The sequence below is a fragment of the Rhinolophus sinicus genome, chromosome 2 (assembly GCF_057876585.1).
Source record: "Rhinolophus sinicus isolate RSI-liver-muscle chromosome 2, RSI-T2T, whole genome shotgun sequence".
In the NCBI taxonomy this organism is placed as follows: Eukaryota; Metazoa; Chordata; class Mammalia; order Chiroptera; family Rhinolophidae; genus Rhinolophus; species Rhinolophus sinicus.
In genome coordinates this window covers 61681445-61696902 of record NC_142502.1, presented here as the reverse complement: position 1 = coordinate 61696902, position 15458 = coordinate 61681445, and the positions used below count along the sequence as shown (strand labels likewise).

At 38.1% G+C, this 15458-nt stretch overlaps 1 protein-coding gene across 2 annotated transcripts in view; it reads right to left on the bottom strand.

Moving 5' to 3' along the window:
- The window catches only part of MDN1 (midasin AAA ATPase 1), a 132617-nt gene that overhangs the window by 70849 nt on the left and 46310 nt on the right, over window positions 1-15458 (bottom strand). For both annotated transcript variants that reach the window (XM_019743250.3, XM_074333296.2), the window contains exons 23-36: window positions 14204-14355; window positions 13496-13674; window positions 12706-12914; window positions 12373-12519; window positions 11438-11579; window positions 9959-10093; window positions 9739-9877; window positions 8955-9093; window positions 8532-8662; window positions 7339-7483; window positions 5341-5470; window positions 3007-3225; window positions 2098-2295; window positions 437-645 (exon numbers count right to left, since the gene is read on the bottom strand). In XM_019743250.3, the coding sequence (XP_019598809.3) occupies window positions 437-645; window positions 2098-2295; window positions 3007-3225; window positions 5341-5470; window positions 7339-7483; window positions 8532-8662; window positions 8955-9093; window positions 9739-9877; window positions 9959-10093; window positions 11438-11579; window positions 12373-12519; window positions 12706-12914; window positions 13496-13674; window positions 14204-14355 (2274 nt within the window). The remainder of the gene's footprint in view (window positions 1-436; window positions 646-2097; window positions 2296-3006; window positions 3226-5340; window positions 5471-7338; window positions 7484-8531; window positions 8663-8954; window positions 9094-9738; window positions 9878-9958; window positions 10094-11437; window positions 11580-12372; window positions 12520-12705; window positions 12915-13495; window positions 13675-14203; window positions 14356-15458) is intronic.

Here is a 15458-nt window from a genome sequence, read left to right as displayed (position 1 = left end):
GTGAGTTTAAAAAAAAAAATCAAAAACAAAAAACAATAACAATGCCCAGGCCCTACTCCCAGACCCCGTTCCAAGAGATTGTTATTTATTTTGTCATCTGTCCCATATTTTCATAAGATTGTTTAAAGGTAGTTTGGTTTCTACTCATTCTTTCTTATCAATGACAAAAATAAAAAGAAGTTATATTACAATAAATACTGAAGTGGGTAATTCTCTCAAGAGAGAATTAGAATAAAGCATCCAGACAGAATATTATTACAGATGTCAGCTATTAATGAATCCAGAAGAATAAATATAGATCATGTGTGTGGTCTTTATAGCTGTAATATATCTGGGGTATTGAAAATGTCAGAACTATTTTTGATTGGGAAGCAGTATTATAAACAAACATGACTCCCTATACCTACCCTCACCAACTGCAGATAACCAGGCTTACCGTCTGTTCTGACAAGTTGATTCGAACAAGGGTGTTGCCGGAAGCCTTTGCCAAGGCACCCACCAAACTTGTCTTGCCCACACCAGGGGAGCCCTCCAGGAGAATGGGTTTGTTCAATTTTGTAGCTCTTAAGAGCCTCTGGGCATTCATAGCAGTGGTGCCAGCGCTAAGTGCGTAGTCGGCGATATTACTCCTGTGCAGGACAGGTCCTTAAGTGGAGGGGGGGAAAAATCCACATCAAAACTAGACATCACCAAATCTTATATACTTGCCAACCCAAGATTATAAGAATCCACCAAGTAAACTGTCAATAAGTGAAATATCTTCTACGGTGAAAAAGTTTAGCCCTATCTCAACATTTCCCTGCTTTCGAGTCCATAAAATGCTTTGGTGAGATAGCCAGTAGCATATTTTCTTCAACTGTACCTACTGCACAGATCTCACTACCTGTACATATACGCATACCTACATATTTAGTCCAACTATAAGTACACCTTTCCTTTCACAACCTAACCTGGAATTACTATGTGTACTTGTACAATTTACCTTTATAAATAGGTCTTTTCCTATCAGTAAGTGTAAACTAGGGTTATAGGCAACGTGGTTCCACATAAACAATGTCATCAAGGTTTTTAGGCCACCAGGATAATCCAGGATGCATCCTTAACTGATAATATATATAGGTACAGTGCAGATCATAAGTTTTACAGGGCTTAACATTTGCCCCTATGTCTTCTAGAAGCCTTTGGTATACTGGTGTGGAGGGCTAGGAAAACATGTATTTCCTCAGCTATAGAAGCAGAAGCAACGACCACCCAGGACAGTCCCAGGACAGTAGCATGAAGTTCCACCAAGAACTGTGATGGTGGGTCAGGGAAAGGATCTAATGGCTAGATCCTGGAGGCCCCATCAGGGATGAAGAGTGTACTGTTGAGAGGGAAAGCGGCAGTGTTCCACTTAGCCAGGAACCTTGCCTGGTTTTGTTCACCACTGAATCCCCCAGCCTCCGTTTCAGGCACTCAACAGTTACTAATGTAGGGAGGAAGAAAGGGACAGAAACAGATGGCCCTGCTAGGGAAGCAACAATCTGAAAAATTTACAGTGCCTTAGAAGATACCTAATCTAACTGCCTCATTTAAGTAGTTGGTAGAGACAACCTAATGAAAGCAAGGATGAGAACGCAAGCCCTCCTGTATTTCCCATTTAATCCTTCATTTGCTCATCCATTCACTCAATGAACAGACATTTTCTGAATGCCTCTGACTGCTAGGCTATGTGTTAGATGCGACGGACAGGAAGATGAGTAGCACAATTCCTTTCCTCAAGAACTCATAAAATTATTTTTGTAAAACGTGATGAGGTTCTATACTTGATATGTATGGGCTGAATTATCACTATGGGAAAGCTCTTGTTTTGAGCAATAATAAATGCATTTTTACGAGATAACTTATTAAAGGCTACATTTTCCTGTATTTTTATATGCCAGTTATATATTTTAACCATTCACACACTTACGGTTTATGCCAAGGCAGAGTCTAATTCAGATAACTAGTTCAACAATAATGATGAGTATGATATGCTAAAAGCTAAAAGTCACAAGAAAACTCAAGCACCTGTGATCTATAAGAAGAGAATCTTCATTTATTTACAATCATTCTTACCTCTTGGTATAAAAAATGGATGAATTCCCCAAAGGTTATCTATCCCAGTGAATTCTTTGGCCTTGAGTCTGTCATAAATCTTCAATTCATTTTTCTGACCTTCTGTAAGTCGGACTATCTTGGAAAGTTTCTTGATTAGGAATTTCAGACACTCTTTGCGAGCCAAGAGGGCCGTACCAAAGCCAGAGGAAGTGACCCCTGAAAGAAAGAAGATCAGTCCATTAAAGACGAGCACAACACCCAGCTTCACAACCATTCAGCAGGAGCTCTGCGGCAGTTTCCTGGGGAAATAAGGCTGCAGCTGAATTACAGCCAAAATACAACTGCTAGTGTAAGCAGTCCTGAGGAAGAAATCTGACTCCGCTCTCCTCAAAATTTACAGATATCATCAGTTCAGTAGCAGTTTTTTCAGTAGAACATTCAGGCCGTCCATGATAAAGCAGCCTGGAGATAAGAGTAACTAACGTGGTACTACTGATCATTTTGGCTTAAGTTTCATAAAATTCAATATTCAAGTTCTGACTGAATGGCTGAAGAAACAGAACTTAAATACTGAAAAATAACACAAACTAAAGAATTCAGGTCCATTTTCTATAAATAACCATTCATGTTAAGAATTATGCAGTCCTCTTCAGGAGTAAGGGCATTTCCAATAGTCTCCTTTCTATTCCTGATCACCACTTTGTTTTCCAAGTCCCCTGGTCTATAAGCAGTGAGAAGTTTTTGGCATATCTTTGATACCAACCACCTCTCAAAAAGAGTAAAAAAAAAAAAGCAAAGCCATTTTGAGTCTTGGAAATGTTACAGTAAGCAATGCCATCAAGTAGCTGGGTCAGAGGTCTGCACTTGATCCATTTCACACTCCCCTCTACCCTAGCCCCTTGTCCCACCAGCTAACAGACAACGTACCTGAACCTATTCCATCTATGTACACCAGGCATGCAGCATGGACAAAAGATGTCACAGTGGAGATGGTCTCTGGCCTTTTCAAAGCAGCTTCCTCCCCCATTGTGTTCATGAAGTTAACCCAGGACAGGATATCTCTGATACTGACCACACACCTTCGGCCAAATTCCTGGTGTGTCAGCCAGTCAATGAAATCCAGCATCACCTCAGCTATGTCAGTCCCTAAAACATAAGGAAGCAAAAGCATTTGCTGTTTACAAACACTTCAGAATGAGGGCTTGTAACCTGGGGCCCAAAGATGGCCTAAAAGGGCTCTGGGCTCCATCAAACTATAAGCAAATCTTTGTGAATTTACATTAATGTTTTTTCTAAGAAGGGAGGGTTCACAGCTTTTATTGCATTCCGAAGGGGGTTCATGAATAGCATTCCACACGGACCAAAAACATACAAACAAAAAGAACCCACCACCAACCCACCCCTCCCCAACAAACAAAAACTTGAGAATTACAGCCTAAGAAGCTGCACTGAAAACTCAAAGAAATATCCATTTGGTTCATCTTCAGATACAATTTTGAAGTTAAGACACAATGATCTTAGAAAGTATACAAATTCTATATTTTAAAATGATTCACTGGAATGGGTAGTGCCACATTTTCAGTGGCATTTACTTCAAGTTCTTTGTTTTCTTAAATCCATGCATCAATCAGATTAGAGGATTCACAAATTTTATTTTATGATTTATGTTAAATGGCTATTCTGATTATTACAACTTCATATTGGAAAATATTTGGAAATAAAATATCCTTAAGTAGTATATATAGATTCAAAGTAACACCAATTAAATTTAGTAGTGCACTTTATATAACTTCTGAAGTCAATAGTAAACATTTATCTAAAAAGTATAAAGGCCAAAGAAAGTTTTTAAAAAAACAGAAAATATGAGGAAGAATCAGCCCTGCTGTAATATAACATGGACTATTCAGCAACATCCTTCAAGGCTAGATTTAAAATTGGTTAAGAAGAAAACTAATTGGTTAGAAGAAAATACTAATTATAGAAAAAAACCTCAACTCTTTAAAAAGAACTTAAAACAACAACCAAGGGAAAAGGTCCAGTAACAATGAGGAAATAAATTAAATTCTGTTTCAAAGATCAGATATTAAATACAAGTACTTAGAGCCACATTTCAGAGTGAAATAAAGTTGAGGTACGTCAAGGCCTTAATGAAATGGGAAAATTTTATCTGTTGTTAGAGAGGAAGTAAACCATGACTACTGGACCAAAGATCATCAGAGATAAAGTAAAGTCTTCATGTATGTATTTTTTTACAACAAATATTAACAGGTAACAATATAGAAATCTATGTGATAAAGAATAAAGAATATTACCCAAAAATATATAATAATCACATGTAAAATGATAAAGAAAATGAAAATTTAGACTATCCAATAAATTAATAAAATAATAGATTTCATTATATTTTTAAAAATGAAAACTCCATGTTGGAAGGTCTATGCAAGCAGGAGCATTTACTAAGTTGCTGACAGCATTGTGAATGAGACCATCTTTCTGGAGAGCAAGCTGGCCATAACCAATGGGAGCTATGAAGTTCCTTATTTCCACTTTTAGAAATACAACTCAACGATACATGTATATACATCATGGTGACAAACGCTAACTATATTTCTTATGATAATCACTTTGCTACCTATACAAATATCAAACCAGCATGTTGTACACCCGAAACTAATATAATGTTGTATATCAATTACACCTTAATAAAACTAATACACACACACCTCAAGCAATCTAGGCTCAATAAAAATAGAACCACATAGTAAGTGTTTTGACTCTTACTGGATAGCTTAAGAATTGTTAAATTTAGGTTACAGGTATATGGAAATCTTTAAATACTATTCTATTTTCCTCACGTTTGAAAGTTTTCAAAATAAAATTTAAATACAGTGAAATAATAAATTAGTTGACAACTAAAAAAATGCAGTTTAAAAATCTATAAACATTTTCTAAAGGTGATAATGACTAAAATTTAAACCAAATTTTCCTCATCCTTAGCTAATAAATATGCTTATATAAAGATGGCTAACAGGTGAGGCAATAAGGAAGCTAGAATTTAATAACACTGGTGAAAGAGGCAATGTGAAGAAGGGACAGTTTAATAGGCAGTAATAGGCTAGTACCATATTTCCTTAGATCTATTTGTGGCCATTTCTCTACCCCGCCCTTATCCACACACCTTATATACATACTGCTTATGTCCTATACCACACCCCTCACTTTCAACACACAGCCCCCTCCACCCCACCTGAAAACTCTCACCTTTATGATCTATTCTGCCCAGAGACAATCCTGGACGAAGATTACTGCTGATAATCTGTTTTAAATCTTCACGGCTTGTGCTTTGAGGGCACCATATTTCTGTAAACCGGTTCCTTAAGGCAGGAGACAGCTATAAGGAACACAAATAACAATGTAATACTTACAAGCAAAGCTACAAACAAATCCTCTGAAAGAATGTTAACTGTTGAGTCTGGCAAGTATCAGATGCTTCTTTTATTACCTCTACTACTAGATACGATTTACTGAAGACCTACTTTGTTCTTGCTCCTTCCATGTCATCTCATTAATCTCCACCACACCCTCCAAGTTGGTATTGCCATCATGTTCTTGGTAGACATGGTACAGAACTTCAAAGTCTTGTAAAGTATAAGGGGTATAAGTAGGCTTCCAGCCCTACTGGGTGACTCCCAAACCTGAACACTTCCTCTGAGCAAAGGCCTTTCCTTTACTTTACCTTCAGTTACATAACCATACTTGAGACAAAATAAACACTATCTTCCCATACAGGAGAGCTATCTAGAGTAGAAGGAGAAAACTGATTTTATGTGGCTCAAAGGGAATATAATTATAAGGAGGTGTATATTTTACCTCTTGTATAACAAAGACATGTTTAGTCCCTCCAGTCTTAGGGCCTTTGCCCTTAGTCTGGATTCTTCTTACCCTTCTTCTGCTTCCCCTTTGTGAATGTTAACCCCCATTCACAAATGTTCGCAATGCCACATGCGTCCAATTATCAGTTTATCATTGCTTTGCTTTCACTTGACAATAAACTCCACCCACTGTATCGCTGGCCTATCACAGCAGGACCAGGAACAATGCCTGTGCTGGGAGCAGCTCAGTGAAGACCCAGGGAACGCACGAGTGCTCCTCATCCGCATCCTAGACAAGGAATGCCTCTGGTCTTCGGGACCCTACTTCACGCTGCTTGCTAGGCATGCAAAACCAAAAAGGTAGCTTTCTCTTAGGTAAAAGCTGACAACTGTTGGCTAACAAAAACTTAAGCTAACCTGACAGGCCAGTTAACATTCACAACCTTGAAATCATATCCTTCTGTACTATTTCCACTTGCCAAGGAAACAGTTTTCATATTTTGCTTAAAAATGCGATGGATTTTATTTCTTTGCTTCAGAACATTTCTTGAAGCACAGAGATAATCTTTCTCCTATGGTATTGAGGAAAATTAGGCCCAAAATATAATGTTTGCATTTCACTTACCCACTAAGTTAGCAAGAGTCTGAATTGCTTTCATTCACGATCAACCCCTGGTTTTTCTCATCATCCCTGACCGGCTAGCACACTACCTTTTCCCTAACTTGAACAGACCAGGATCCCACGCACATGCAGACGTCTCCACCAAGAGGCTTTTAAAGCCTAAAAGCTACAGAGTTTGGTGTTGAATCCTGGCTGGATCCTACCATCCTTTGAACAGACGGAACAGGTCTCCACCCTTTTCTTTACCAACAGTGACAGTGACCCACATAATCCCTGAGAGAATAGATATGCTCCACCTATAAAACCAAAAGAGGTTCTTGGCTCCAACTTCTTTTTTGGCACTTCACAATCTCTCAAAAACCCAAACTTGTGTTTAAGAGAGTAGATTTTAAAAGCAGAGCATGAGATTAAATTTCAGTTTCAACTTTTCTCATTCACAAAAGTAGGAAAATAATTTTCACACAGAGCTCTTGTGAGAATTTATTACAGTAACACATGTAAAGAGCTGGGCAAAGTAACTAGAACTATGAAATTTTAGGCACATACATAAAGTGAGATGTCAAATAAGGAAATGTTTATCTGTAAGAATTAATTTTCAACATTATAATTCTAAAATACCTTCCTGGATATTTCTCTCTTCCCAGTTTTTATCCAACATAAAATTCCAAATGCATTTTTATGTACTGTATTTAAGGGTGCCAGCAAGCTAAGGTCAAACAGTTTAAAAAAAAAAAAAAACAATATGCTTTAAGAACATGGCTTTACCTCTTTTTTTCCAAAGTCACCACCAGGGTTCATGGTTGCTAAGATACGGAATTTTTTCCCAGCAGTCAACAGTTCTACCTCATTATCCTCATCCTCTAGGCTGCCTTTTTCTGCTAATACCAGAGATTTTTCCACTTCAAGGACACTAAAATACAGAAAAATCGGAGATTTTAAGATTAAAAAAAGGCATATCTATTCTTCCTATTTTGTGGTCTTCAATGTTCTTTAAAAAGGAAAAAAAAGTTATCTTCTCTGCTGAGCTTTCACTTTAGTTAATGGTTTCCTACCACCAATTTAAAAATGACTCATTATCCCAATTCCTGTGTGATGGAACAATATTTCTGATCAAAAGCAAAAGAATTCCTTTTTCCACATATGCCCTATCAACAGATTTATTTTAAAAATGAGAGTCTTAAGTGCAAATGTTCATGGCAGCATTAGTCATAAAAATAGAAACCACCCCAACAGCTTCAGGTGGTGAATGGATAAAAAATATAGTATATCTCCACAATGGAACACCATCGGGAATAAAAAGATACAAGCCTATAGGGCTACAACATGGATGAACCTCAAAACATTTTTGCAAAATGAGAAAAGAGATCATTTATATGAAATGTCCTGAAAAGATAAATCTAGAGACAAAAAGTATTAGTAGCAGGTGGGGGCAACAGAGATAAACAATAAATGGGCATGAGGAATCCTAGTGGGATGATAAGAATGTTGTAAAATTGGATTGTGGTGGTTGCAAAGCAGTAAATTTACTAGAACTCATTGAATTATACATTTAAAATGAGTATATTTCATGATATGTAAATTAGACCTCAATAAAGACAGAAAATGGGTATACATCAATATTCATATTAGTCTGAGGTTTTGAGAGGACTTACAGTCATAAGATCTAGGATTCTAGTTCTTTAAAAAAAATTAAGACAATGGCTACATTCTTTGCCTTAAAAAAGAATTTTCACTCAGGCTCATTTGTTTTAGCCTTGCCATCCCACATTCCCATGTTTCTGATTATTGACCACAAATCTAGGCCTCTTAAAGGAGACCCTGAGCGCTAAAGCAAAAAAAAAGCAGTAACTCATTATCGCTTCCGACATTTACTATGCACCTATGAGGAACATTACTACGCACAAAAACTAGTATCTATAAAACCCGACTAGCAAGAACATCAAACATGGGGTGCGTACCTGTTGAGTCTTTCTAGAACAGAGTCGTCAGCAAGTGAGATCTCATCCAAGAGGAAAAAGGCGTCCTCCTTCATGGCCAGAACCAGAGGCCCATCGTGCCACTCAAAGAGTCTTGATGTGGCAGTTTCTTCCTACGATTTAGAAAAGGAAGGACTGAAATTAAAAAGGTGTCCACAAGATAGTACATGTGTCTGCTGGAGTGGTCATTCTGCAGAAAGTAAGGTTCTAAGAACAAGGCACAGATCCTGCACAACAGATACTTGTGAAGGCCCCATGCAGACCAGTGAAAATCTGAAGGTAGGGTACACAGCAAACCTAGAATCAAAAGCCCTGTGTGAACAAAATCCCACAGCTGACTCATGCATAGAGCCAACTACAGTTCTTTAAACAAACAGACACATCATCCTTTGCTATTGGACAAACCTTGTCCTTTGGCGTCTGTCTCACTGGCCGCAGACCCCCCAAGAAGTCCGATGTCTCCATGTGTAAGTGGCAGTTGACTGAGTATAATTTCTGATTTGCCAAGGCTGCAAACACCTGACAGATAGTAGTTTTCCCACACCTGTCAGAGATACACACCAGATTAACAAGGAGCATGAATTCTACATACACACCCACAAACACCCTAGTCAGCAAAAGAGGGGAGCCCTGTTGAGAGCTTCACTTCAGCAGCACACTGCTGACCAACACAGGACTCTACACCATCAGCTTGGGGTGCACTTTGCCAAAACACTGGCACCCTGCCATGTTCCTTATCCAGAAGGGCACACTGCACGAATTCTGTTCTTTCCTACTTCTACCAACAACCAGCAGGGGATTGTAAAGAAAGCCAATCCTTACAGACTTCAAGAGATAATAGCTCATGTGCTATTCTCCTCTATACATCTACGGAATGAATATTGCTGTTTAAAAGAATTAAACAGGAAAAAAAAAGCCTCAGTGATAATGATGCAAGAAATCCTTCTTTTCCATCACAAAGGTCTGAAGGCAGATGAAAGTACACAATAGTAGATCTCTTACTTGCTTCTTTAAAAAGTAAAAAGGAAACAAAGGAGGGAGGGAGGAAAAAGAGAAAGGGAGAAAACAAAAGGAAAAGAAAAAACTTCTTTCCTGATGAGGTAAAACTCAAGATATATTAGAGATAACTCAAGTAACCCTATGGAATTGAACTGAAGCCTCATCATGAGTTATTGGCACGGAACTTTACCCAGTGTCTCCAATCAGCAGCACTGGTTCACCGAATTCCAACGCCCTTCCCACCAGAACCGCCAGTCTCCGCATGCTCTCAGTCCAGACAATGTGGCTGAACTTGGACTCCAATGAGGATATCTGAGTGGACAATTTACCTGCCAAAGGTAGAATAAAAAATGTAGGTTCTAATGGGTATAATTCAATTCATTCTCCTCTGGATATTTTGGACTACTTACTCAGCAATTTTAGGACATTTTCTTTGGAAAAGAGGGATTGAGGACACAATTTTTTCTTGAAATGTTTTTCAAGGACTTCTTGAATTACATCAACCTCCTCCTGCTTCCTGACTCGGCCTGCCAGAAGCATATAACCTTAAAAACAAAACAAAAGAGGAACCATCAAGTATCAATACCAAGGGATATTGAGACTATGAAGCAATAGCAACTCTCGTTAGCAGCTGCTGGAGAGGAAATCTGAAGAACTATTTTGGCAAACTGGGAGAACCCACTACAGCTACCATAGGCCTGCCCTATGCTCCAGCAACATGACTTCTAAGTTGACCCAAACACAAATGAACACGTGTGTGCACCAGAAAACAGGAAGGAATGTTCAGAGCAGTTTTAGTCATAATAGCTAAAAAGTGGAAAGGATCCAAATGTCCATCAACACGAGAATGGCTAAATATGTTACGATATCTCCACACAATGGGTTATAACACAATACTGTTTTGGTGTTTTTTTTCAAGGAAGTCCTGATACATGTAGCAGCACTGCTGAATCTCGCATGAAATTGAGTGAAAAGAAGCCAGATCGCTTCATGATAACACTATTTAGACGAAGCTCAAACAAAGGCAAAATCAATCAGTGGTGACGTATGTCAGGGCGGTGCGTACCCTCCAGGAGAGGTAAAACTGGCATGAGCCATGAAGGGGTCTTCCAAGGTACGGGAAAGATTCTAAATCTTGGTCTAGCCAGTGATTTACGTAAGTATGCACATGTGTAAAACTACACTGAGCTGTACATGAAATAACAGAATGCTTTACCCACTTTACTGTGTTACATCACAATAAAAGGTCTTTTTATTTTTTAACTGTGGTCTTCCCTCTATCTATTCCTTACCAGTAAAGAAATTACAACTCTCATGGGCTAATTTTATTTACTCTTACTCTTCGCTTATTAACCACCCCATTAAGGACTCATCACACCTTTCAAACAAGAAGATTCTGAAATGCTTTCTATCCTATCATGGACAGGAACACATAAATTCTTCCCATGGATTAAATCAAAATGACCAATCCTGAGTCTCAGGTGACACAACTGCCTTCTCTCAGGACTCTTAAATCATCCAGCCTATCAGTTTTCTGTATGTCTCTAGGCACAGCACGATTCTCCACGGCCACTACACTGCAGATAAATGGTCCAAAAAGACACCACCTGCTAAACTCCTAAAGACACTGCACCCATATATTGACTCCCACATGTGACCACCTGAGGGAAAAGAGTGAGAAAACCTTAGAAACCAAAACACAGTAGCACAGAGACTTGTACAAACAGTACCACTTAAAAAAGCAGTTGGGACTTGAGAGAGAAAGGCTCTGTTTCTGGAATACCTAGTAACGTATATATACTGACCACAATTTGGCCAACACTTCTTTTAACAAAAGTTTAATATTTGATATAATGTCACAGTTTGAGAGCATCTGATTGAAAGCATACCATCATTGGCTAAATGCTGTAGCCAGTCATACTCCTTCTCGGTCTGTTCTGCCAATCTGTATCTTTCAGCCCATCGAAATAGATCTCGAAGGGTAATGAAGCCCTGCTTTCCAGCAAACACTGAAGAACTTCTGCGATAGGACTATTTATGTATCAAAACAAATGAAAAGGACAATGTCAAGCATATAGTAAAACTCACATAAAATTCTAAACAAATTTAAGCTCCCATAAAAATTATTTATTCCACTAAGGTTAATTCTTTAAAAATGTAAATGAACTATAATCATTTGAAGAAAAATGTTCAAACTCATGTTTAAGAATATAAACAATGGAATTCCATCTCATATGCCATATAGAAAAGATTACAATAATAATAGAAATGGTGCGAAACATGCAGAAAAATTCATCCCATAATGTGGGACCATAGTAGTAAGCATGTTAACTATGATTAGCTTCCCAGAAAATAATATGATAGTGCATAATTCTCATTAAGAACATTTTTAACTCCATAAACTACATGGGATAGTCTACAAAAACAAACAAACAAATACAGTTGTAGCTTTGCAGAGTTGACAAGGGAGCACCGCACAAAAAGGGTCTCTACGTGTGTCCATTCAGACTATATCCATTTAAAAAACAAAAATTAGTTTGTCTATGCTAAATTCCAACCTAAACAAAATGTTCCATATTGTCCACAAACAGGGAACTGTCCTCATATAAACTATGATCAAAAACTTTAACGTTAAATTATTGATTTTAAAACCCCAAAAAAGGATATTAATGGGATGCATTTTAAAGACAAGATCTTTACTCTGAAAAAAATAATAAATGCATAAGCTGCTGTTTGCACCTGAGGAAGCTATCACATTTGATCACCAAGTCTAATCAACACATTCTATTAGAAACGAAGTCAAGTCATGGAAGAGAGGACATACCTGAAGGTCCAGCATGACCTTAACCAACTTGCTACAATAGGAAGGTGGCAAGCTACACCGCTTGTGCAAGATTGTTTCCAACTCAGAGCTAGGCAGTTCATCAAAGTGCAACTCCACAAACCGATTCCTGAAGGCTCTAGAAAGCATCTAGGAAAGGCACAGAAAAAAACATGATAGGGCCTTTTCGTCTAAGTTCTAAAATGGAGGCTCTGCTATTCACCACAAAAAGAAAAACCCTTCAAAAAGAAGAGTTAAAAACTTCTCAGTCTTTTTAAGAAAGATTTATTACTCAACGTAGTAACAACAGGGAGTAAGGGGACACATGCTACACACCTTTCTGCCTCCATAAAGTCCTGGAGGGTTCTGGGTAGCAAAAAGCATGAACCGAGGGTGTGCTTTAACAACTTCTTGTGTTTCCGTTATGAGCAATTCACGATTATCATCCAGCAGTCTGTTCAGTGCCTCTAACACATCAGTAGGGGCCAAATTTAATTCATCTAAAATAATCCAGTAGCCCTTTCTCATAGCATCAATAAGAACACCTTGGAGGAAACAAACACTGAGAATTAGTGTGTAAATTAGTCCCAAGTTTTAAAAACTGTTATTTAAAAATCAACAAATCCTAGATTAGTAAATATTAAAGCAAATTACTCTTTGCAGCTAGTCATGCCCCCAAATAATTTGTGATGCAGAATATCAAGAAAGTACAATTTTTTTTCACACAGAGGGGGATCCAAGGCTGATAAGTATCACATTTCCAACTTATTATTCCCCCTGCAGTTTAATTTCATTTAAATCACCACATTCTCATGTCAGCTCTCAGCTTCCCTCTGTTCAATGCTCACTCCATTTTTTTTGAGTCTCTAGGAAATGAAGCATCAGTTTAACTACTTTTCAAAACTTGGACCTAGTCCTACGTATAGCAGACAAGATTTTAGTGGGGACCAAAGGAAGCTGGACCCCCTAACCATCACTCCTCAACCATCCTGTGGCTCAGGGAGAAGGAAAAGCAGCTGTTAGAGCAGAGGTCCCTGTGCTTCAATTGGAAAGGATAAAAATTACTTGGGGAAACAGGTCTAAAAGAAAGAACAGCTACACACACATAATAGAACAGTAACCCTACCTTCTTTAAACACGAGCTTCCCTGAAGAGTCGGATGTGTAACAACCAATGTACTCTTGAATATCCGTGTGTTCGTGATTGTTAATACGCACACAGTGGTTACCAGTAGCTGCGGCTAGCCACCGGATCAGGCTTGTTTTACCAACCGATGTCTCTCCCTGAATCAGCACCGGATAGGTTCTTTAAAAGATCAGCCAACAAAGCAATTTAAGAGAAAAATGATAAAAACCCGAATTAATTCAAGTGGTGTTAAGAAAGAATGACTACATCATTTAACATCATCGTAAAAGAACATTTTTATATGCCTATGCACTACTAATGGAATGTTTCTTGAGCCCTGAGAAGTTTGTGTGAAACTTCAGAAAATACTGAGGAAAAATTCCAACCTCTCTCGCACTACTTGTGAGAAACAGTAAGTGGGACCAGCTGTTACTCACTTAACAAATAATGGGTGATGAGTATTCATCAGCAAAACACTGAAAAGCAACCTTAAAGATGGTCAAAAGAATCTGCATCTGTACTGCTCCCACCAAAGGTATAACTAGAAAAAAAGCTTTGTGCCAGGAGAAAAGTGACAGTACTGACTTCAAAAGTAATTATTCATTTAGCCTATAACAAGTAAAGCACTTTGAAAGTTAAGGAAGACTAGAATGTCATCACTACCTATGCTGGTGAAACTTCAGATCAGTGACAGAAAAGGTCCACATACCCAGCAGAGACCACACGGACTATATCTCTCAGGTTCAGCTTGACAGACGACGTGAGAATGTACGTCTCATCTATTGTAGGTTCCTTGTCTCCCACCGAAATCCAGTAGCCTTCAACCTGGATAAGCCGACCTCCTTTTGGTTCTGGAATGGGCTGGAAGATACAAAAGTTAAAGAAATAATCCACAGTCTCATGACATTCTGGCATTCTTTCAGCGAGAGGTGTAAAGTAGGGTAAGAAACTGTCACCAAAAATGCTGCCTTGTTCTGGATGCTTTTGACATTACAACCCAGGAGTGAAATTTGAAAATAAAATTACCTTGAGGAATGAGAACAAAATGATGACGTGTTGGTTTTAGAATTCAGGTAGGGGAGGTGGGTTTGGGGAAAAACTTGCATCAAAATCATTTCTCAAAATAATATATGATTCAGTTCTCTTCTCTCACCTACCAAAATTCCCACTCTGGTGAAGTATTTTGCTCAAAAACACGTATTTCATATAAACCATGTTCCCCCAAATAGAGCCAGTGTTGTATTGAAAGAGGAAGGCTGTGCATTATTACATTCTGGAAGACATTAAAAATAAAAATGATCCTCCAGAGAAGCTAATCTATTACGGATGATACTGGGGATAATGATATAATCTCTTGAAGATATGGTGGAAGTTGATTTATACAAAATTGCGATCTTTATAAATCAAAATGGCTAAACAGTGGTCAGATCTACAGCTACAGAAAAGTATTCTTACAAAACATTTAGTCCCCTGACTTGAAGCTGCAATGAAGTCTAGGTACTGCTTTTTAAGGGCTGCTTAGGTAAGATGAGGAGCAGTGGGGGATAAAGATCAATAAAGCCTCCATCATGTGTAACCTTGCGGAACACACACAAAATCAGCAGGTGGAGGAGAACGGCATTGGGATAAAAAGCAAGCCTGAGTCTTTTCTCAATGTTTTAGCTTATAGAAGTATATGTTAATGTTACTTGTATAATTTTTAAAAAGAAAAAAATACTGAATTCAAAGTAACCCACCAAAATAAATAAACAAAAGAAACAAAGTAACCCCAAGTCCCAATATCTCTTTCTTCCTAAAGAGCAAGCAATCAGCATATAAACAAGCCAGCTGGTGAGCCAGTTTCTCTCAGCATCTTTCAGTCTCATGCTTCTGTAATTTCCTGTCAAATGGAATTGTGCATAACAAACAAAAAAAAAAAAAAAAAAAAAAAGCCCAACCATCCATCAGAAGGGACGTGTGTATAT